Source organism: Acipenser ruthenus, chromosome 51, assembly GCF_902713425.1.
Source record: "Acipenser ruthenus chromosome 51, fAciRut3.2 maternal haplotype, whole genome shotgun sequence".
Lineage (NCBI taxonomy): Eukaryota > Metazoa > Chordata > Actinopteri > Acipenseriformes > Acipenseridae > Acipenser > Acipenser ruthenus.
Window position 1 is genome coordinate 8851591 of NC_081239.1, and position 23339 is coordinate 8874929.

Here is a 23339-nt window from a genome sequence, read left to right on the forward strand (position 1 = left end):
AGTGAATCTACAGTGTGGAGGTTTTACTGTAGTGAAGTGAGAGCCAGTGGTTAATATGGTGGTGATGGCTGGTGATGTCCTGATACCTGCTGCACAGGGAGAGTGAATCTACAGTGTGGAGGTTTTACTGTAGTGAAGTGAGAGCCAGTGGTTAATATGGTGGTGATGTCCTGATACCTGCTGCACAGGGAGAGTGAATCTACAGTGTGAAGGTTTTACTGTAGTGAAGTGAGAGCCAGTGGTTAATATGGTGGTGATGTCCTGATACCTGCTGCACAGGGAGAGTGAATCTACAGTGTGGAGGTTTTACTGTAGTGAAGTGAGAGCCAGTGGTTAATATGGTGGTGATGTCCTGATACCTGCTGCACAGGGAGAGTGAATCTACAGTGTGGAGGTTTTACTGTAGTGAAGTGAGAGCCAGTGGTTAATATGGTGGTGATGGCTGGTGATGTCCTGATACCTGCTGCACAGGGAGAGTGAATCTACAGTGTGGAGGTTTTACTGTAGTGAAGTGAGAGCCAGTGGTTAATATGGTGGTGATGTCCTGATACCTGCTGCACAGGGAGAGTGAATCTACAGTGTGAAGGTTTTACTGTAGTGAAGTGAGAGCCAGTGGTTAATATGGTGGTGATGTCCTGATACCTGCTGCACAGGGAGAGTGAATCTACAGTGTGGAGGTTTTACTGTAGTGAAGTGAGAGCCAGTGGTTAATATGGTGGTGATGTCCTGATACCTGCTGCACAGGGAGAGTGAATCTACAGTGTGGAGGTTTTACTGTAGTGAAGTGAGAGCCAGTGGTTAATATGGTGGTGATGGCTGGTGATGTCCTGATACCTGCTGCACAGGGAGAGTGAATCTACAGTGTGGAGGTTTTACTGTAGTGAAGTGAGAGCCAGTGGTTAATATGGTGGTGATGTCCTGATACCTGCTGCACAGGGAGAGTGAATCTACAGTGTGGAGGTTTTACTGTAGTGAAGTGAGAGCCAGTGGTTAATATGGTGGTGATGGCTGGTGATGTCCTGATACCTGCTGCACAGGGAGAGTGAATCTACAGTGTGGAGGTTTTACTGTAGTGAAGTGAGAGCCAGTGGTTAATATGGTGGCGATGGCTGGTGATGTCCTGATACCTGCTGCACAGGGAGAGTGAATCTACAGTGTGGAGGTTTTACTGTAGTGAAGTGAGAGCCAGTGGTTAATATGGTGGTGATGTCCTGATACCTGCTGCACAGGGAGAGTGAATCTACAGTGTGGAGGTTTTACTGTAGTGAAGTGAGAGCCAGTGGTTAATATGGTGGTGATGGCTGGTGATGTCCTGATACCTGCTGCACAAGGAGAGTGAATCTACAGTGTGAAGGCAGGAGTAATGAGCTGCTATCACAGTCAAAAACAAACCAAACAACGTACAAGAAAAGGGAAGTTGTTTTGCCAATGAGAGACATATGGACATTTGTTTAAATATTTGTTAGGATATTAGCACTTTAGGAACATAAGAAAATGTCCTGAGTCTACCTCCACTTAATTTGCAATTGCGTCCCCTGGTCCTGGTTTCTGTGCTGCGCTTAAAGAATTAGTTAGACCAGGGGTGAGCAACTCCGGTCCTGGAGGGCCGGTGTCCCTACTGGCTTTTGTTCCAACTTTGCCCTAAATTACTTAATTGGACCAATTACCAATTATTGGTCTAATTAAATAATTTAGAGCACAGCTGGAACAAAAGCCAGGAGGGACACCGACCCTCCAGGACTGGAATTGTCCACACCTGGGTTAGACTAAACTATGTCAACTCCTTTTGAGATTTTAAATACCCCAGCATTGTGTTTGTCTTTTTGATTGCTTCCCCACACTGTGTGGTTGCTGACAGCGATGAGTCTATTACAACACTGAGGTCTTTCTCTTGTAGAGCCTGTTCTAGTTCTATATCCACAATGATGTTTATCTTTACACTAGATCAGTGATTCTCAACTCCGGTCCTGGGGACCCACGGTCCTGCTGGTTTTTGTTCCAACCGAGCTCTCAGTTACTTAATTGAAAACCTTAATGGAACTAATCAGAGCTCTTTACTTATTTTAAAGAGTTGGATATTTCAAGTTAAATATACATTTTTATAAGGAACTTGAATTCTCCAACATTTTGTAAACTAATCAATTTAAAAAGTAAAATTAAGCAAATTATTAGTTCAATTAAGGTTTCAGTTAAGTAATTGAGAGCTCGGTTGGAACAAAATCCAGCAGGACAGTAGAACCACTGCACTAGAAGAGCATTCCTTGTTGCTGTGACAGAGATGATACATATCATTGTGTTCTTACCAGTTTCCTGGTCTGCATTTTTCTTTTCCATCTTCTCTACTGATCATCCCACACCAGCAACTGATCAGACACACAACAAGAAAACAAGATCAGGAACAATGTCCACTCAGCTGTATAGAACCACATGGAAGATAGAGAAGTGGCATGTACAATACACAGCCACTGATTTATTATCATATCTATATATATATATATATCTATATATATATATATCTATATATATATATATATATATATCTATATATATATATATATCTATATATCTATATATATATATATATATATCTATATATATATATATCTATATATATCTATATATATATCTATATATATATATATATATATATCTATATATATATATATCTATATATATCTATATATATATATATCTATATATATATATATATATATATATCTATATATATATATATATATATATATATATCTATATCTATATCTATATCTATATCTATATATATATATATATATATATATATATAAATGATAAAGGCTTCTACCCACAGGGAACTTGTGACTAGAAGTAGTCCCAGCTTCCACTCTCATTTGTTTCCTCTCAAACACCTTTGTCTCTCTGTGATTGGGAAGCAGGGATTATATTCTGATGGGTATTTAATTCTGTCTGAAACTCCTGTCTTCCACTTAGTGTGGTTGGGAACCTGCAGGTATTTAGACTGAACATTTTTAATAAACAAATAAACCTGGAGATACCAATCTCAGATATTCTTGTAATGTTAGAATGAAGCTGTAACATGTTGCTGGCATCCTGCCCAGCTCAGGCAGTGGGTTGGGCAGACATGCCTGAATGCTTCAGCAATGAAGCTCAAACCGGTTCATGTTCTTTACACACAAACAAACAATATAAGCAGCAACAAGGAAGAAGTTAAATAAATGTGTATAATGTTGAAAAAGCTCATTGGATCATTTGTATAACCCCAGACCTGACTTTAACACCCATTACACACAGATCACAGTAAAATCAGGGATGACAGTAAAATTCTTATTAAATAAAACCTCAGCTGTTAAAAAATATACATCTCTTCTATTTCTAAAGGGTTTTCATTCTTTTTTGTGTGTGTTTTATTTTAGAGTAATTCAAGGGTCAGGGTGTGGTCTGTAATTAAATCTAACAGTACCCTTCACTTTGACCAGTGACCGAATGCAGCTTTTTGGTTTTAAGATGATGAAAGCATAACACATACGTGGTATACAACTGTATTGTATGCTTCTCTAGCTCAACTGTAATCATTGGTATCGCACAAGAAATTATAAATCACATCTACAAAATCAACAAATCCCTGTGACAGCCTATCCCTTGTACAACACATCACTGTGACAGGCTCTCCCTTGTACAACACATCACTGTGACAGGCTCTCCCTTGTACAACACATCACTGTGACAGGCTCTCCCTTGTACAACACATCACTGTGACAGGCTATCCCTTGTACAACACATCCCTGTGACAGGCTCTCCCTTATACAACACATCCCTGTGACAGGCTATCCCTTGTACAACACATCCCTGTGACAGGCTCTCCCTTGTACAACACATCACTGTGACAGGCTCTCCCTTGTACAACACATCACTGTGACAGGCTCTCCCTTATACAACACATCACTGTGACAGGCTCTCCCTTGTACAACACATCCCTGTGACAGGCTATCCCTTGTACAACACATTTTGTGGAGATTCTTCATTAGCTGTGCTTTGTGGTCCTGTCTCACTAACTGCATGAAATGACATCTCTTATACAAGATAGGCCCGACACACACTGTATTAACTTATACATGAACCCTACTGTTTCATTACGATTATCACCATCACGTCTCACACACTGTTTTCTGACTCCTCCTCACCAGAAGTGCCAGAAATCAACACATGGGTCATGTTACAGGAACATAAAATAACATTAAAATGACAGAATGCAGCCTTTCTCGATACAGGGTTTAGATTCTGTGGTTTCAACACGATCATTGTTGTGCTTTGTTTTTTATTCACAAAATCTAGTTTCCTGTTAGTTTTATACTGTTCATACGATTTTAATCTGAAAATGGGCCTTTGCTTTTGCTCTGGCTTCACAATATGCCCTGTTGTTCCTCTACAGGGAACAGGTTTCAAATCAATCAGCTCTAAGAAATTGTTACATTTTAAGGTCCTTTCTACACATTTCCTTAATAAAACAACATTGTAACTTACCTTTTAAAAGGTGTGAGTCCCACACAGCTTCTGAGTGTCAGGGTCTTGTTTTCAATGCTGGGTGTCTCTCTGCTGTGACTGTAGAAACTGAAAGCACAATCCATACAGGTGAACTAATGGCAAGTAATCCTGAAAGACCTGAATGTTAACCTTCTCTGTTTCAACTCCAAAGCTAGGGGCAAGGTGGCACTGACAGCAGGCTCAGTCACACGCCTCTCAATCCTCTCACTAAACAGGTCACAGATAGACTGACAGATACATTGCCTGTAATTCAAATGGCTTTGATCACTAAGAGTCAGTGCTTGAGCCACTATGCAGTGTCATAGCTGAGAAAACGGTACACAGTACAGAGGTGAAGATTGTGGCACATGATTTTCAGTGCTTGGGAGACAACACCCCCCTGCTTAGACTGCACTTGCAGATCTCTTGATCCCCTCCTACTATGCACTGGACTTAACTGACCTACGCACCACGTTACTGGATCCTCAGCTGATGCAGTGAGATTATTTTCCTGATGTTTCAATTAAAAACAAATCTTTACTGATTTTATCCCTATTTTAATATATGTAAAATAAACTCAAAAAAATCCCTGGAAAAATGTGTTAAGATAAAAATGGAAAATGTGGAACACTAAGTATAACTGAACACAGTTCTGGGTTCCTAACACGTCTTTGGTGGATAAAAGGAGGGGTTTAAACAGGACGGTGCCTGTATGTTTATTTGTTCCACATGTCTCTTTTCCAATGGAACACGGCTTCTTTTAATAAACAATATAAAACTAAAATAAATCCTCTGGTTTTGGAGCGCTATCAAAACAGAATAGTTTGATCATTACGAGGGCCTTAATCTCTGGTAAAGGACTTTGGATGTTATCTTTCAAACTGTTTAATCACTGCTCCAAATCAATCCGCCAGAAGATATGTAAATACAGTGTTCATGTGATTTACCTTCTTTATGCTTGAAAGAAAATCTCTGTTCTTGTACACGCCCTCCAAATGTTATCAGCAATGTCAGCAATGTACATTACATCAGCTTTCTGGCTGTCCTAGTCTGCCCCTCAAACAGTTTCAAATAGAATTTAGATTTATATGCCAGTTAGTATACAAGTCCCTGTGGTAAAGTGGTTAACAGTGTGCAGGTGATCAATAAACAAGAATGGTGCAATCGTGTTTTATTTTATATCCCAGTGTCTGATGACACAAAACACACAGTAAATAATAACAATGAAAAGCAATGCAGCGGCGTGTATTGCTTTACTGTAATCCGCGGGTTTGTCCCAAAATAATAAACAGTCCCGTTCTTTAAACACCCACATGAAACACAAACACAAGTCCACAGTGAGTGCTCAAGTGCTCGTGGTGCAATTACAGTTCTCTGTGAAATAAAGAAGTGTTGTCCGGGTTTAGTGCTGGCCTTTGGCGACAGCTCCGGATCGTGTTAGCCATCTAAATAATAAGCAAGTACAATTTAGACACGACAAACAAAACACTCACGGTTCACAATACAGTTCTCCTTCCAGTTAGCTTTAACCATTACAAAGGAACAGATCACATCGCTCCGTCCCCTTTTGTACCATCTATCATGACCCCTTGTTTAACGAGTGCAACAGTTAGGAGGCTGTGTGGTCCAGTGGTTAAAGAAAAGGGCTTGTAACCAGGAGGCCCCCGCTTCAAATCCCACCTCAGCCACTGACTCATTGTGTGACCCTGAGCAAGTCACTTAACCTCCTTGTGCTCCGTCTTTCAGGTGAGCCGTAGTTGTAAGTGACTCTGCAGCTGATGCATAGCTCACACACCCTAGACTCTGTAAGTCGCCTTGGTTAAAGGCGTCTGCTAAATAAACAAATAATAATAATAATAACAGCTCCTCCAATCCACGGCTGCCACATTGTTTCCCTTCCGGGTTTATTTAGTGTACCGGAGCTCCGCCCCCTTTAGATGACCAACATCCGCCTAACCCTGGGAATGAATTGTCTGGCCATCCAGTCCAGGGTACTCTGTTTGCTTTACACAGGGCCCTCACAAGGAGGGAGGGAGATGCATCACCAAGAATCACTTTGTCTCTGTCACAGTCCCTTTCTAAAACGCGTCACATTTTGTAATTTAAATAAGTATGAGCTACCAAAACGTATTTTTGTTTCATAGTGTTATTAATGTAGTTATTTATTTATTTGGTTAAACTTTAATCAATCCTTTCATTTTAAGTTCTTAAAGTTAGCACAGCGTGTCTAAGTGTGAATTAAGCCCCTTTCACACTGGCACTCCTACCTGGGTCCTGGCTACCCGGGTCACAATCCCACAGGTTAACCCGGGTCCCAGCGACCCACCTCAGGATGTGGGCTAACACGCTTTGACCAGGGTTGAGCAAGAAAAAAAAATGCATTATGGCTGTTCGTGAGCTGATGCAATAACAAACAGCCATGCCTGCGTGAAGGTTTCACTTCCGCAAGGAACATTTCTGTTTAGCCATATTTTTGTTGATGGAGACACAGCATAAGCGAGATTGCAGCAGGGATGTAGAAACATTTGCTCTAATCATCATTTGAGCTGACGGTTCAATCCAGAGAAGCCTGCATGGATGCGTCCGTAATGGTAAGCGCATTGTGCACATGCGTCTGTCACCCAGGGCAACCCTGCTTTATCAAACACAGTGTGAAATCACGTAGCCGACCCGCATGGCACCGGGTCCTGACCCGGGTAGAGCATGCCAGCGTGAAAGGGGCTTTACTGACTAATATTATTTGATTACACTAACAGATGAACTGATAATGTATGGATGTTATTTTGTGAAAACAATAAAATATTAATATTAAAAAAGAAACACTACAACATTTTATAAATAAGTTATACACCAAACTGTACCACATTTGTTTAGTCTTTCATTTTAATTATGTATGAATTACTGACTAATATTTATGATTTGATTATACTAGCAGGTTAACTGATAACGTATGGGTATTATTTTGTGAAAACAATGAAATATTAATTTAAAAAAAAGAAACACTACAACATGTGGCGTCCACGACCTATTCTCTATTTAACTGTACAGGTCGCGATGCAGACTACTCCATCTATAGTTTAACGAGAAATAGAACCTCACATAACCTTATTAATCTAGCAGCAATATTTGGGTACCCCACACAGAGCCCCTCTCAAATAAATGAAAAGACAAAAGAATGGAAATTGGTTGTGCCAACAAAATCTTTATTATCAACAACAACACTAAAACCCACAATTGCTGCAGTGCAATTACACACAATCCTAACCATATATCTTGCACAATAGAATAATTGCTTATTTATTGTCCCCAGCGACACCTAGAGGAGAGATAGAGAAACGTCCATCCAATTAATAAATATTTGGCTGCTCCACCCACCAAAGCCCAGAAGGGCAGTCAACCACCACCTGTGATAAAATAAACAAAAAGAAACCACACGTGAATTATTAAAGTAAATATATTAAAAGTGTAACTATAAACAAAATCACCACACCAAACATAATAGTGCACAATTCAAAAAGAAAACACAACCCAGCACCTTACTTGACTAAACGTTCAATGCTCTGTAGAGCAGAGCAGCTACAATAGCGACGCTCTCCCTCGCAGCTCCTATAGACACACACTAAAAGCTAGCTAAACGCTGCACGATACTATTAAAACTGTGAAGACAAATAAAAACGTGCCTACACAAACTAAAACAAACAAGGGACAATAATAAGCAAAAACAATGTGCAAGATAAACACAGGGAAAGACAACTAGCAGAAACAGTGGCTGGCGGCGTTCCACTTCCTACAACAACAAAAGAAACCTTGTTACGCCGCACCACCACAACAAATCTAACGCAGCAGCTACATTGAAAACACAGTTTCCATTACCTCGGGAGAGTCCGGAATACTGACGTCCAAAAGTATATCCGCCGACTCGCCCTACAATATACCAATAACAATACCATAAAACCAGGACACCAAAAGAGTACTGCACATAAAAATTAAGAGGGAGCAAAACAATAGTGCAACCGGCTTACCTCGTCACAGGGGGAACCACGGGAACACCAAAACACAGCTGCACATCGACTACCTGGTTCTCTTGCACCCTTATGGTGCCGATATTTATACTGCCAACAATTAACACTTCCTGGTTCCCGCGGTCCCACCTGTTACACATATATTTAGGAAAATCCAAAAAACGTTTTCTTTTTTTTTCTTTATCAGGGTTTTGTGTGCCTGCAAACAACCAGATCAGAAAACACGTGTTTGTAAAAACTGTGAAGAGCTGGTCTGAAGCTCAGAGCTACTGTAGAGAGAAGCACACAGACCTGGCCACTGTGCGCAGCCAGGAAGAAGCAAAGCAGCTCTTAAATATTACAGGAGCTTCTCTCGGGGATTCCTGGATCGGGCTGTATCGTGATGACACACAGAACTGGCAGTGGTCTAACAGCGATGATGTCATCTACTCCAACTGGAGGGCAGACGTCTTCTGTGCTTCAGTCAATTCAGACGGAAAGTGGACTGATTTACCCTGCCACCTTCAGAAAGCCTTCATGTGCTACAAAGGTAAAGACGTAATTGTTGCTATATTGCAATTGATTATTCATTTATTTCTGTTCTTATAATTATTAAGCATCCTTGTGAGGGGAGCTTGTATGAGTTTGCAAATCCACCCACTCCTACAGCTGATAATATCTCAAACTATTTCAGCTTGCAAATATTTTCAGTCAAAACCCTGAATCCAAGTTGCCCTTGAAAGGATACAAAAACATACGGTTATTAGATGTATTTGGTGTGTTTCAGAGGCAGTTAAAAAATACCTAAATTTCATTAGTGATAGATGGATGGATCTATAACACTGTTCCCCCCCCCCTCTGGTGAGGTGTAGGTCTGTCAGGTTTACCTTCCCCTCTGGGCTGGGGTTTGCTGTGTGAAGGTTGAAATCTTCTCTGGGAGTTCTGTGGCAGTTCATTTCTTTCAGATCCAGGAAAGTCAGGCTCTGCTTCATCTCCTAGTACCTGAGTGCTGCTGGTATTGGGCCAGGTATCTGTATATTTCACCATACTCTCCGCAGCTTCCGGATGGTGGGCATTGAGTTGTCTGCATTTATTTCTGTGCTCACGGCACCTCTGACCTCTGCAGACAGGTTACGTATGAACAGCAGCTTGAAGCTGTGCTTCACCTGCATAGTAAAGGAGTTTTAGTTCCTTGTAGAAGTCTCTCGGGTCCTTATCCTTCTTACATTGTCTGAGACAGACTGTGTGTTAGCTGTCTAATATCAACGTGAACAATGAAGCAGGCAACACATTCAAACAACTGCACAGCCAATATTCCATTAAACGATTTTACGACAAACAAGGCATTTAGACAACAATTTATCAATGAACTAACAATAATAACATTCGAGTCAAAGCAACTTCTAGAGAATTCTAGAGATCCTCTTCTAATCGCTTAGCTTAAAAACTCCAAGCTATAGGGAACATCCTCCACTCCACACGGAGTGCCTTTACCGAATGCACCACTCGGAAGCCCCTATTGGTTTACCCTTTTAAACCCATTTAGACCCTCTATGATTGATTCTCATATTATTGAATCTCATTGAACACTGAAACAGGACTAAATTAGCCAACTAAAAATATATATTTTTGGCGTAACAAGTTTCTGAGAATTTTTCCCCTTATTTTTAAATAACACATAGATGTACTTGACTGTAGACAAGACGCAGTTTGTGATAAATTGTAGAATTGATGAAAACACACAGTTTGTTTTGGGTTTAGAGCCAGCTCCCCTCCACAGCTCCCAGCCTCTCAGCTGCTGTTTGTTTGTGTTTACAGAGACCAGCAACATCACTGAGAGATACACCCTGATTGAACAACTGAAAACCTGGACTGAAGCTCAGCAGTACTGTAGAGAACACCACACCGACCTCGTCAGTATAAAGAACGCCAGTGAAAATGAAGAAATAGTGAAGAAAGCGCAGGGCAAGCCCCTCTGGATAGGCCTGTTCAATGAGCCCTGGAAGTGGTCACACCAGGGGGATAACTACACATTTCACAGCTGGAGCAACGTGGAACCAAACAATTGGGAAGGGGATGAGAACTGTGTGGCGATGAGTAAGACTGATGGATGGAATGACTATGGCTGCAAAAATCAGAATTCCTTCTTCTGCTGTGAGGGTGAGGACCCTGTTCAGACTGTGTTTTCATTTAATTCAGTGATCTTCAGTAGGTCCTGGTGGTGACAAATCTACCAGTTTCCACTTTTAGAATCAATCACAGGCCCCCTGCTCAGGCTGATAGGATGGTCAATATCCTTCCAGAGGTTGAAAGAGGAAAGCATGATTAGATCTCTTCAGTAGGTCCTGGCGGTGACAAATCTAGCAGTTTCCACTTTGAGAATCAATCACAGAGGGTCTAAATGGGTTTAAAGAGTAAACAAAACCCCAGTTATATTTCCTTAGGCTTTAAGGTATTGTACTGTGCTGTGCAATATCCTATAATAACAAGACATGTACCTTTACACATTCTAAAATAACATTAACATTGATTGACAGTGAACTGAGTTTTTCTCACAACGATTTCTTTGTCTACCTGGTGTTTCCATGACCTTCGTCACTCATGCCAGAATGATACTCGTGTTACAGTACAAACCACAAGCATGTTAGTATATTTATTATCACCATACACTTCTACTAGTATCTTACATTCTTACAAGACCAGTAATCTGTGACTGTTGGTTCCATTTCCAGTGGAAATCTTTTCTGTGAAGAACACGTTTTCACTCATCTTTATTGTGCTGTCCCCTCTCCCCAGGCGGCTCCTCTGGTCAGTGTTTCTATGAAGGAACTGGGAAGACATGGCAGGAAGCTCAGAGCTACTGCAGAAACCAAGGCAGAGACCTGCCCACCATTCAAGACCAGGCCAGGGTTAATAAGCTTATAGCTCTTATACCTTCAACTAGTAACTGGTATTACTGGATCGGGCTGTATCGTGACAAAGAGAACTGGCAGTGGTCCAGTGGAGGTGATGTCATCTACTCCAACTGGGAACCATACCTCTTCTGTGCTTCAGTCAATGCGGAGGGAGAGTGGGAGGATTCACTCTGCAGTCAGAGTAACTATTTCATGTGTTACAGCGGTGAGTTGTGATTCAATTCCTTTGTTAATGAAACAGCTGACTGGACTGGGGGATGAAGCCAGGTCCCCTGGATACTGCACAGGGGCCGTAATCTTAAAACGTTCAAAAGAAGAAACATCTTCTTAAATACAGTGTTTCTAAGTTTGTTATTAAGAAAAATGTTAAGAAGGTGTGTTATTCATAACACATTTTCTTATGATTTTTTTTCCCTTCATAAGAAACTTAAGAAAATGTGAATTCTTCAAAGTTCTTATTGTTTTGTTTAGATTGTTTATATTCCAGACAGCAAAATCCTCGTCTTAAATATGTGACCCTTATTAGATGTGTAGAAGAAATATGTTTAGCAGTTAAATAACTATTTGTATTAGAATAAAAGGTGATAAAGAGGGTTGTAGTTTTGCTGTATTGTGTGTAGTGGGCTGAACCTCACATGACTGATTCATTTGTTATGCAAATGAGGTCTGACAGGTATTCTGCAATATATAAAAGCTGCATCTCCCTGTTACAAGTTATTTTCAGTCACCATGAGCAAAGGATCTGACAGACTGATAGCACAACATGTGCTCGATTGGCAGGTGCTTCTCTAACCAACACTAGGCTGCATAAATGCAATGTTTCATGAGGTACGGCCTCCACAGTGATGAGCCAGTCTTGTTGCTCGTGACAAATGTAACTTGTATTTCTCTTTAAACAGTGTTGTTGTGATCATGCACTGGTGGTAGAGTTTGTTTTTAGAGATTGAGGTTAGCAGTTTTATCATCCCGCTTATCATACACGGGCAATCTTATGACACACTGATCTCACACCACCACCGTGTACAATAAGACTGTATAATAATGACGATTATAGGAAATTATTATTCACCATGAATAATAATAATAAATACCACAGCCACCTGAACTAAACAGTTATTGCACTGCCTCAACCAATCAGGTTCCTGGTAGAATGCTCATTATCATGCAGTCGACGCCCTCAGAGCTTTAGAATGTTGAAACTGTCATTGGAACAGGCTCACTTCAAAATAGAAAAATACCAGCCAGTACAGGAAATACATGAAAGCACATGGGGGGGATGTGTTCATAATGATACTGTTTGCTTCATATTGATTGTGCACCGACTGTGAGGAAAATGAATGATCAATTTGAAAAAGAACAGTGATTATTCCTAAATCATTAAATAGACTCCCCCATCCCCCACTTTGCTATTAAATACTTTTCAGACATAAACTAAAGAGACTCCCATGCACTGCTAGAGATGTTGCTTTTCATGACCTTGATAGCTGAGCCGGATGTGACTCGGGTTCAATCACTATACAACAGGAGAGCCAGCGCACCTCCACAGATCACATTGATTTTGATCTGTTTGTGTTCACAGAGACCAGCAACATCACTGAGAGATACACCCTGATTAAAGAACTGAAAACCTGGACTGAAGCTCAGCAGTACTGTAGAGAACACCACACCGACCTCGTCAGTATAAAGAACGCCAGTGAAAATGAAGAAATAGTGAAGAAAGCGCAGGGCAAGACCTTCTGGATAGGCCTGTTCAATGAGCCCTGGAAGTGGTCACACCAGGGGGATAGCTACACATTTCACAGCTGGAGCAAAGGGGAACCAAACAATGGGAGAGGGGATGAGAACTGTGTGATGATGAGTAAGACTGGTGAATGGACTGACACCGGCTGCAACTCTCAGAAGTCCTTCTTCTGCTGTGAGGGTGAGGACCCTGTTCAGACTGTGTTCTCATTTAGTTCAGTGTAAACCTTCAGGTTCAAAGAGGGAAGCATGATTAGATCTCTTCATTAGGTCCTGGTGGTGACAAATCTAGCAGTTTCCACTTTGAGAATCAATCACAGGCTCCCTGCTCAGGCTCAATATCCTTCCAGAGGTAATGGGGTGATGTGGATTGCAGCTATCAGTACCCCTTGTTCTGCTGTGATTGAAGGCTCCCTGTTCAGTCTGTGCTCTTGTTCAGCTCAGTGTTTGTTCCCCAGTCTGTGAGCAGGGACTCAGAGGCTCAGTCCATCTGATCCTACAGTAGCTGTCTGACCTCCAGAGCAGGACAGGGTGTAGCCTAGAGATCTGAAGAACCAGAAACCAGCCCGGTCATTAAGAGTGTGACAGGGAGCAGCTACCCCTCATTGTTATACCCAGGAGAGACGTGTGCTGTGATATACATTCTTACTGCTATTTATTATATTTATTTGAAAACAATAAACCATGTCATTGTCAGCATTGCCCTGGTGGAGACAGCAGCATAGACACAGTTTCATTGAAATGCATTTGAACAATACACTTGAAACAGGAATCACTAAATCTTGTTGTTGTGTGTTTTCTTTACAGATTCAAACCCCACAAGCCCCCCTTCCACTCCGGTCTCTCAAGGTATGCAGTGTAATCACTTCAGTGGATTCAGAACCACTGCAGGAATCTGGCTTTGCTATCAACTTTCTTTTTTCTCTTTTTTTCTAATTACAGAAGCAGAATCCTCGAGCCCCCCTTCCACTCCGGTCTCTCAAGGTAAGTACAGATTTGATTTATTTCCCTTTTAAAAGATGACCATTTCAGAAATATCATCATATCAAGCGTTTAGAAATTGGTAAAAATGTAATCACAATATTAGAGTTGAAAATACACATGGAAGTGTACAGTGTAGTGAATGAAGACGTCATACCATGTGCATTTGTTTGCAAGTTGAGTTTAGGTGACTTCACTCACGTGTCTCTGCTGCTGAAACTCAACATGACAGCTGCACCAACGAAGAAAAAAAAGCAATGTTTCAGTAAAAGACAGAGCTAAAACAAAATCTGATTATCTCTATGAAGACGGTGGGACACTATTGTTCAAGTTTTGCTACCATTGATCATGTATGAGTCAATACCATTAAAAGATCATATTGCCAGTCATAAACACGTAGAGAGAACAAGAAAGCAAATAAGATGGCAACAATGGCAAAGCATGCATTCACTATACTGAAAACTGAGATCTAAGACACTGCATTCACTATACTGAAAACTGAGGTCTAAGACACTGCATTCACTATGCTGAAAACTGAGATCTAAGACACTGCATTCACTATGCTGAAAACTGAGTTCTAAGACACTGCATTCACTATGCTGAAAACTGAGGTCTAAGACACTGCATTCACTATACTGAAAACTGAGGTCTAAGACACTGTGTTCTCTATGCTGAAAACTGAGATCTATGACACTGCATTCACTATGCTGAAAACTGAGGTCTTAGACACTGCTTTCACTATGCTGAAAACTGAGATCTAAGACACTGCATTCACTATGCTGAAAACTGAAGTCTAAGACACTGTGTTCTCTATGCTGAAAACTGAGGTCTAAGGCACTGCGTTCTCTATGCTGAAAACTGAGGTCTAAGACACTGTGTTCTCTATGCTGAAAACTGAGATCTAAGACACTGTGTTCTCTATGCTGAAAACTGAGGTCTAAGACACTGTGTTCTCTATGCTGAAAACTGAGATCTATGACACTGCATTCACTATGCTGAAAACTGAGGTCTTAGACACTGCTTTCACTATGCTGAAAACTGAGATCTAAGACACTGCATTCACTATGCTGAAAACTGAAGTCTAAGACACTGTGTTCTCTATGCTGAAAACTGAGGTCTAAGAGACTGCATTCACTATGCTGAAAACTGAGATCTAAGACACTGCTTTCACTATGCTGAAAACTGAGATCTAAGACACTGCATTCACTATGCTGAAAACTGAAGTCTAAGACACTGTGTTCTCTATGCTGAAAACTGAAGTCTAAGGCACTGCGTTCTCTATGCTGAAAACTGAGGTCTAAGACACTGTGTTCTCTATGCTGAAAACTGAGGTCTAAGACACTGCATTCAAGGCGGGGCTTTCCTGAAGTATGGAAGGAAAATGAATTGCATGTTTAATTATTGTTTACTTCATTTATTTCTATGCTACCTGTGTTTTAATAAAGCTGTAATTAGCAATATTAAACAAAGGTAGTTTTTTTTATTAAATTATATTTCAAAATTGTATAATGAAACAAAATGAATACATTCAAAGGGTTAGTGCGTCGTCGAAGGTTCCTCACTGATAATTGATCCTTTCTCAGTTAAAACGGTACATTTCTCAGAATCTAAAAAGGGAACGCTGCTCCCGTTCTGTGCTGCACATTACAGACTACGTGGGGTCTCATTGTTTTACATGGGGTTTATTTAATGGCTGTGTGAACTCTTCTGTGCTGCACATTACAGACGACGTGGGTCTTATTGTTTTACATGGGGTTCATTTAATTATTCAGCTCAGTTTTTGTACCCCAGTCTGTGAGCAGGGACTCAGAGGCTCAGTCCATCTGATCCTTCAGTAGCTGTCTGACCTCCAGAGCAGGGCAGGGTGTAGCCTAGAGATCTGAAGAACCAGAATCCAGCCCGGTCATTAAGAGTGTGAGAGGGAGCAGCTACCCCTCATTGTTATACCCAGGAGAGACGTGTGCTTTGATATACATTCTTACTGTCTATATATTATATTTATTTGAAAACAATAAATCATGTCATTGTCAGCATTGCCCTGGTGGAGATAGCAGCATAGACACAGTTTCATTGAAATGCATTTGAACAGTACACTTGAAACAGGAAACACTAAATCTTGTTGTTGTGTGTTTTCTTTACAGATTCAGACCCCACAAGCCCCCCTTCCACTCCGGTCTCTCAAGGTATGCAGTGTAATCACTTCAGTGGATTCAGAACCACTGCAGGAATCTGGCTTTGTTATAAACTTTCTTTTTTTCTCTTTTTCTTGTTACAGAAGCAGAATTCTCGAGCCCCTCTTCTACTCCGGTCTCTCAAGGTAAGTGCAGTTTGAAGATGGCAGTCTGTTCAGTGTGATTGACAGCCCACACCATGAGTTATAAATGAATCTCAGTGTTGTTATCAACCTCACTAATTCAACAGTGAGTTCACCAATGTATCAGTTCAATTTGAATGTGGCTTTGTAATAAATGACTTATTGTTTCAATTTATTAGCATTTATTTATTGCCCTGGTGAGGACAGCACCACACACACACACACACACACACACACACTGACACACACACAGACACACTGACACACACACACTGACACACTGACACACATACAGACACACTGACACACACACTGACACTCACACACACACACACACACACACACACAGACACTGACACACACACTGACACACACACACACAGACACTGACACACACACTGACACACAAACACAGACACACACTGACACACACACACACACACACAAATACACACAGACACACACTGACACACACACACTGACACACACACACACACAGACACACAAATATATTTAAACAATAATGTAGAAAGGCAAATGATGTATTTTTACTCCTGCAAATCCAAACCTCTCAAGCCTTCTCTCAACACCAGCCTCTAAAGGTATGGAGTGCACTAGTTCAGTTTGAATGTGGCTTTGTAATAAATGACTTATTGTTTGATTGTATTAGTATTTATTTATTGTCCTGGTGGAGACAGCAGCATAGACACAGTTTCATTGAAATGCATTTGAACAATACACTTGAAACAGGAAACACTAAATCTTGTTGTGTGTTTTCTTTACAGTGTCAGACCCCACAAGCCCCCCTTCCACTCCGGTCTCTCAAGGTATGCAGTGTAATCACTTCAGTGGATTCAGAACCACTGCAGGAATCTGGCTTTGTTATAAACTTTCTTTTTTCTCTCTTTCTTGTTACAGAAGCAGAATCCTCGAGGCCCCCTTCCACTCCGCTCTCTCAAGGTAAGTGCAGTTTGAAGATGGCAGTTTGTTCAGTGTGATTGACAGCCCACCTCATGTGTCATGTGATCCACTAGAGCTATATCAGCTGTGGGAGAGCTGTGTGCAACTATTCAGCAACAACACTAGGAGAGCAGACGGTTGTCTTTCGGTTTGGAATCCTAATGTATAGAGTTACATTATTTTGTCCAGTACAAATAATCTGTCTTCAGGTAACCCTGTTTATACTGTTGAAAACTGCCCTAACATTAGACACTCCTCTAAACATCTAAACACAAGAGTTCATCTCTGAAAGTCTACCTCTACACGTCTGCTTCTTGTGTTCTAGGTACCAGCACCTCACCTGAGCCCTGCACTTAACTCACATTCAGCGTTCCCTCTAAGGGTAAAATGCGCACATTTTACACAGTAACTGGCAACAACCTTCCACTCAGTTTATTAACTTTTACAAGTTATCAAATATCAGCCTCCCTTGAGACTCCAGCATCTCATTTTGAGAGCATTCGTGCAAAGCATTAACATAAGCATGTTTCCGTGTGTCTTGCAGATGATTCTCTGATTTCCCTGTTAAAATGCACGTCACATTAGTACAGAGCTCGCTGGGGCTCCAGTGAATCCAGTAGTGCAGGGCGGGTGAAGCAGGAGTCTGGAGATTCTGCCTCTATGGAGAGGGCTGCACGGTGCTGCTTAGGAATGTCTCAGTTTTGAACTCATCGTATAATTGAAAACGTTTTTGAAGCACAATCTTACTGCATTATTTAGAAGTATAAATAGTCAACATAAATAAACATAAATAAAAATCACAATACTCATACTTTCACGGGTTTTGTTTTATTTCACTTTTAAAAAACAAACATTTCAGAAATACCATCATATCAAGCGTTTAGAAACTGGTAAAAATGTAATGTACAGTACAGTGTAGTGATTGAAGACGGCATACCACGTGCATTTGTTTGCAAGTTGAGTTTAGGTGACTTCACTCAAGTGTCTCTGCTGAAACTCAACATGACAGCTGCACCAACAAAGAAAAAAAAGCAATGTTTCAGTAAAAGACAGAGCTAAAACAAAATCTGATTATCTCTATGAGGATGGTGGGACACTATTGTTCAAGTTTTACTGCCATTGATCATGTATGAGTCAATACCATTAAAAGAACATATTGCCAGTCATAAACATGTAGAGGAAACAAGAATGCAAATAAGACGGCAACAATGGCAAAGCATGCATTCACTATACTGAAAACTGAGATCTAAGACACTGCATTCACTATGCTGAAAACTGAGGTATAAGACACTGCATTCTCTATGCTGAAAACTGAGGTCTAAGACACTGCATTCACTATGCTGAAAACTGAGGTATAAGACACTGCATTCACTATACTGAAAACTGAGATCTAAGACACTGCATTCACTATACTGAAAACTGAGGTCTAAGACACTGCTTTCACTATACTGAAAACTGAGCTCTAAGACACTGCATTCACTATACTGAAAACTGAGATCTAAGACACTGCATTCACTATACTGAAAACTGAGGTCTAAGACACTGCATTCACTATGCTGAAAACTGAGGTCTAAGACACTGCATTCACTATACTGAAAACTGAGGTCTAAGACACTGCATTCACTATACTGAAAACTGAGGTCTAAGACACTGCATTCACTATAATGAAAACTGAGATCTAAGACACTGCATTCACTATACTGAAAACTGAGATCTAAGACACTGCATTCACTATACTGAAAACTGAGGTCTAAGACACTGCTTTCACTATACTGAAAACTGAGCTCTAAGACACTGCATTCACTATACTGAAAACTGAGATCTAAGACACTGCATTCACTATACTGAAAACTGAGGTCTAAGACACTGCATTCACTATGCTGAAAACTGAGGTCTAAGACACTGCATTCACTATGCTGAAAACTGAGGTCTAAGGCACTGCATTCACTATGCTGAAAACTGAGATTTAAGACACTGCATTCACTATACTGAAAACTGAGGTCTAAGACACTGCATTCACTATGCTGAAAACTGAGGTCTAAGGCACTGCATTCACTATGCTGAAAACTGAGATTTAAGACACTGCATTCACAATGCTGAAAACTGAGATCTAAGACACTGCATTCACTATACTGAAAACTGAGGTCTAAGGCACTGCATTCACTATGCTGAAAACTGAGATTTAAGACACTGCATTCTCTATGCTGAAAACTGAGATCTAAGACACTGCATTCACTATACTGAAAACTGACATCTAAGACACTGCTTTCACTATACTGAAAACTGAGGTCTAAGACACTGCTTTCACTATGCTGAAAACTGAGATCTAAGACACTGCAATCACTATGCTGAAAACTGAGGTCTAAGACACTGCTTTCACTATACTGAAAACTGAGGTCTAAGACACTGCTTTCACTATGCTGAAAACTGAGATCTAAGACACTGCATTTACTATGCTGAAAACTGAGGTCTAAGGCACTGCATTCACTATGCTGAAAACTGAGATTTAAGACACTGCATTCACTATACTGAAAACTGAGATCTAAGACACTGCTTTCACTATACTGAAAACTGAGGTCTAAGACACTGCTTTCACTATGCTGAAAACTGAGATCTAAGACACTGCTTTCACTATGCTGAAAACTGAGATCTAAGACACTGCATTTACTATGCTGAAAACTGAGGTCTAAGACACTGCATTCACTATACTGAAAACTGAGATCTAAGACACTGCATTCACTATACTGAAAACTGAGGTCTAAGACACTGTATTCACTATGCTGAAAACTGAGGTCTAAGACACTGCATTCACTATACTGAAAACTGAGGTCTAAGACACTGCATTCACTATACTGAAAACTGAGGTCTAAGACACTGCTTTCACTATGCTGAAAACTGAGATCTAAGACACTGCTTTCACTATGCTGAAAACTGAGATCTAAGACACTGCATTCACTATGCTGAAAACTGAGGTCTAAGACACTGCATTCACTATACTGAAAACTGATGTCTAAGACACTGCATTCAATATAATGAAAACTGAGGTCTAAGACACTGCATTCATTATACTGAAAACTGAGGTCTAAGACACTGCATTCACTATGCTGAAAACTGAGATCTAAGACACTGTGTTCAAGGCTGCTCTTTCCTGAAGTATGGAAGGAAAATGAATTGCATGTTTAATGATTGTTTACTTTATTTCTTTCTATGCTACCTGTGTTTTAATAAAGCTGTAATTAGCAATATTAAACCAAGGCAGTTTTTTTAAATTAAATTATATTTCAAAATTGTATAATGAAACAAAATGAATACTTTCAAAGGGTTAGTGCGTCGTCGAAGGTTCCTCACTGATAACACTGTGTAACAATTTTTTTTTTTTTTTGGTTCCTGGGTAGTAAGTGTTATTTCCTAATTGCTTATGCCTCAAAAGTATAGAAAATGGCTATTATTCCCCACAAACTTTGCTTTTGTGACCAGGACAGTGATATTTTGAAAATTACCTATTTTCCAGAACATTCCAGATAGATTCATTGCTGAGTAAACTTGGAGTAACATCTAGAACTTTCCAGTATTATAAATAGTAGTATAAATACAGGGGCCTCAAGCCCACCAGTTCAGTTTAGTTCCAGCTGCCTAAGTGGATACATATCTGCATTTTTGTGAGATGGCATCAAGAGGCTGCAAGCATCCGGCAGACGCATTTTGCTATGTCTGCGGCCAATTTATCAAGACAAGAGCGAAAAAGTACTCCGTGGAAGCATCTGCTAAGATGTGTGAGGCGGGACTGGCCACAGCGGACCGAGTTCTCTGTGGGGAGGAACAACGTCAAGTGGGAGCCACTGGTGGACCCCCAGAAGGTGCTGATGCCACCACTGCACATCAAATTGGTCCTTATGAAACAATTTGTCAGAGCTCTAGATAAGGAGTCGGCAGCCTTCAAGTACCTTCAAGACTTCTTCCCTAAGCTGTCTGAGGCAAAGGTCAAAGCCAGTGTCTTCGTCGGACCACAGATAAAGAAGATCCTGGAGTGCAATGAATTCCCCAAGAAGCTCACTAGTAAGGAGAAAGCGGCTTGGAACAGCTTTGTCGCAGTGGTTCAGGGCTTCCTGGGCAATCACAAGGCCGAAAACTATGTGGAGCTGGTTGAGACTCTGGCGAAGAACTACGGCACAAAGGGCTGTAGGATGTCCCTCAAAGTCCATATCCTTGATGCTCATCTTGATAAATTCAAGGAGAACATGGGAGCGTACTCGGAGGAGCAAGGCGAGCGTTTCCACCAGGATATACTGGACTTTGAACGCCGCTACCAAGGACAGTATAACGAGAACATGATGGGAGACTACACAAGGGGGCTGATTCGTGAAAGTGATTTACAGTATAATTGTAAATCTCGAAAAACTACTCACTTCTAAATCTTTTGTAGTCATTTTTGTATTACTTTAGTATAAATACATGTTAATTTGGATTCATATGTTGTTTTTTTCTGACGTTATGTGAACGAAAAGACACAAATTCGCCGTTTTCTCATTGGAAATAGGTAAATTTTCAAATATCACTGTCCTGGTATTAAAAGCAAAGTTTGTGGGGAATAATAGCCATTTTCTATACTTTTGAGGCATAAGCAATTAGGAAATAACACTTACTACCCAGGAATAAAAATTGTGTTACATAGTGTAATTGATCCTTTCTCAGTTATAACGGCACATTTCTCAGAATCTAAAAAGGGAACGCTGCTCCCGTTCTGTGCTGCACATTACAGACTACGTGGGGTCTTATTTTTTGACATGGGGTTTATTTACTGGCTGTGTGAACTCTTCTGTTTGTCTGCACATTACAGACTAAGTGGGGTCTTATTTTTTGACATGGGGTTTATTTAATGGCTGTGTGAACTCTTCTGTTTGTCTGCACATTACAGACTACGTGGGGTCTTATTGTTTGACATGGGGTTTATTTAATGGCTGTGTGAACTCTTCTGTGCTGCACATTACAGACTACGTGGGGTCTTATTGTTTGACATGGGGTTTATTTAATGGCTGTGTGAACTCTTCTGTGCTGCACATTACAGACTACGTGGGGTCTTATTGTTTTACATGCAAGCTCTGCACTAATGTGATGTGCATTTTTACAGGGAAATCAGATAATCATCTGCAAGACACATGCAAATAAGCTTATGTTAATGGCTGTGTGAACTCTTCTGTTTGTCTGCACAGATAAGATGGCAATAGCAAGGGTCAAACTAAACGTACCCAAAGGAATGAATCTTGAGGACCCCAAAGTGAGCGAATCCATTTTAGAGCAGGTAGGTGACACTCCCTTTCAGAAATCCAAACTGACACTGCTTCCTGTGTACTGGACTTTGTGTGACACTGATGAGCTAATCTCACGTTGACTTTGCTTCCCTTTAGTTCCTTCTAGTGTCCTCTCGTTTCCCTGATAGATACACAGAGAGATGTGGTGCTCCTTGATAACACTGTGTTTCTTGTGTTGCTGTTTCAGATTCGGGAGCACCTCTCCAAGAACTTTCCAATGGACGGCATTAATCTGCGCTGGAGAAAACAAGACGGGAAGATATTCCACAAGGAGGAAGAGGAGGAGGAGGAGGAGGAGAAGTACTTCATGCCGTGAGATAACAGCGCCCACAATGACAAGCGTGGGCTTTCAGAGCAGCACTGGTTTATATTAATCTTACATTGTCTACTGGTTTATATTAAGTTGATGGGGGTGTTTTTTTAATTTTAATGTTAATTTAAATATATATTTAATTATTTACTGGTGCAGCACATATTTATATTAAGGTGATGATGTGTGTTTTAATGTAGTAAATGATTCTAATAGAGGTTACATTAGTTGCTGGTGCAAGTTTCTTTCACCTTGTAAAGAATATATTCAGAGTGGTAACAGAGTAACAGG

The 23339-nt window shown here is 40.6% G+C and overlaps 2 protein-coding genes across 4 annotated transcripts in view; one reads left to right on the forward strand and one right to left on the reverse strand.

Annotated features, from left to right (window-relative positions):
* Positions 1-8672, reverse strand: part of LOC117414326 (E3 ubiquitin-protein ligase TRIM39-like) — a 34280-nt gene extending 25608 nt beyond the window's left edge. The window contains exons 1-3 of one of the 3 annotated variants that reach the window (XM_059015965.1): positions 8541-8672; positions 4519-4605; positions 2304-2363 (exon numbers count right to left, since the gene is read on the reverse strand). In XM_059015965.1, the coding sequence (XP_058871948.1) occupies positions 2304-2334 (31 nt within the window). In that variant the 5' untranslated portion in view covers positions 2335-2363; positions 4519-4605; positions 8541-8672. Of the gene's footprint in view, positions 1-2303; positions 2414-4518; positions 4679-8540 lie in introns of those variants that run through there. The other 2 variants (XM_034918059.2, XM_034918058.2) reach the window with 2 other exon arrangements.
* On the forward strand, positions 6902-23054 carry LOC131722728 (macrophage mannose receptor 1-like). The gene is made up of 8 exons (XM_059015741.1): positions 6902-6911; positions 8728-9069; positions 10338-10679; positions 11316-11639; positions 13014-13355; positions 16431-16472; positions 22640-22728; positions 22926-23054. Exons 1-8 carry the CDS (start codon positions 6902-6904, stop codon positions 23052-23054), a joined length of 1620 nt encoding a protein of 539 aa, XP_058871724.1.
* Positions 23055-23339: the final 285 nt, after the last annotated feature.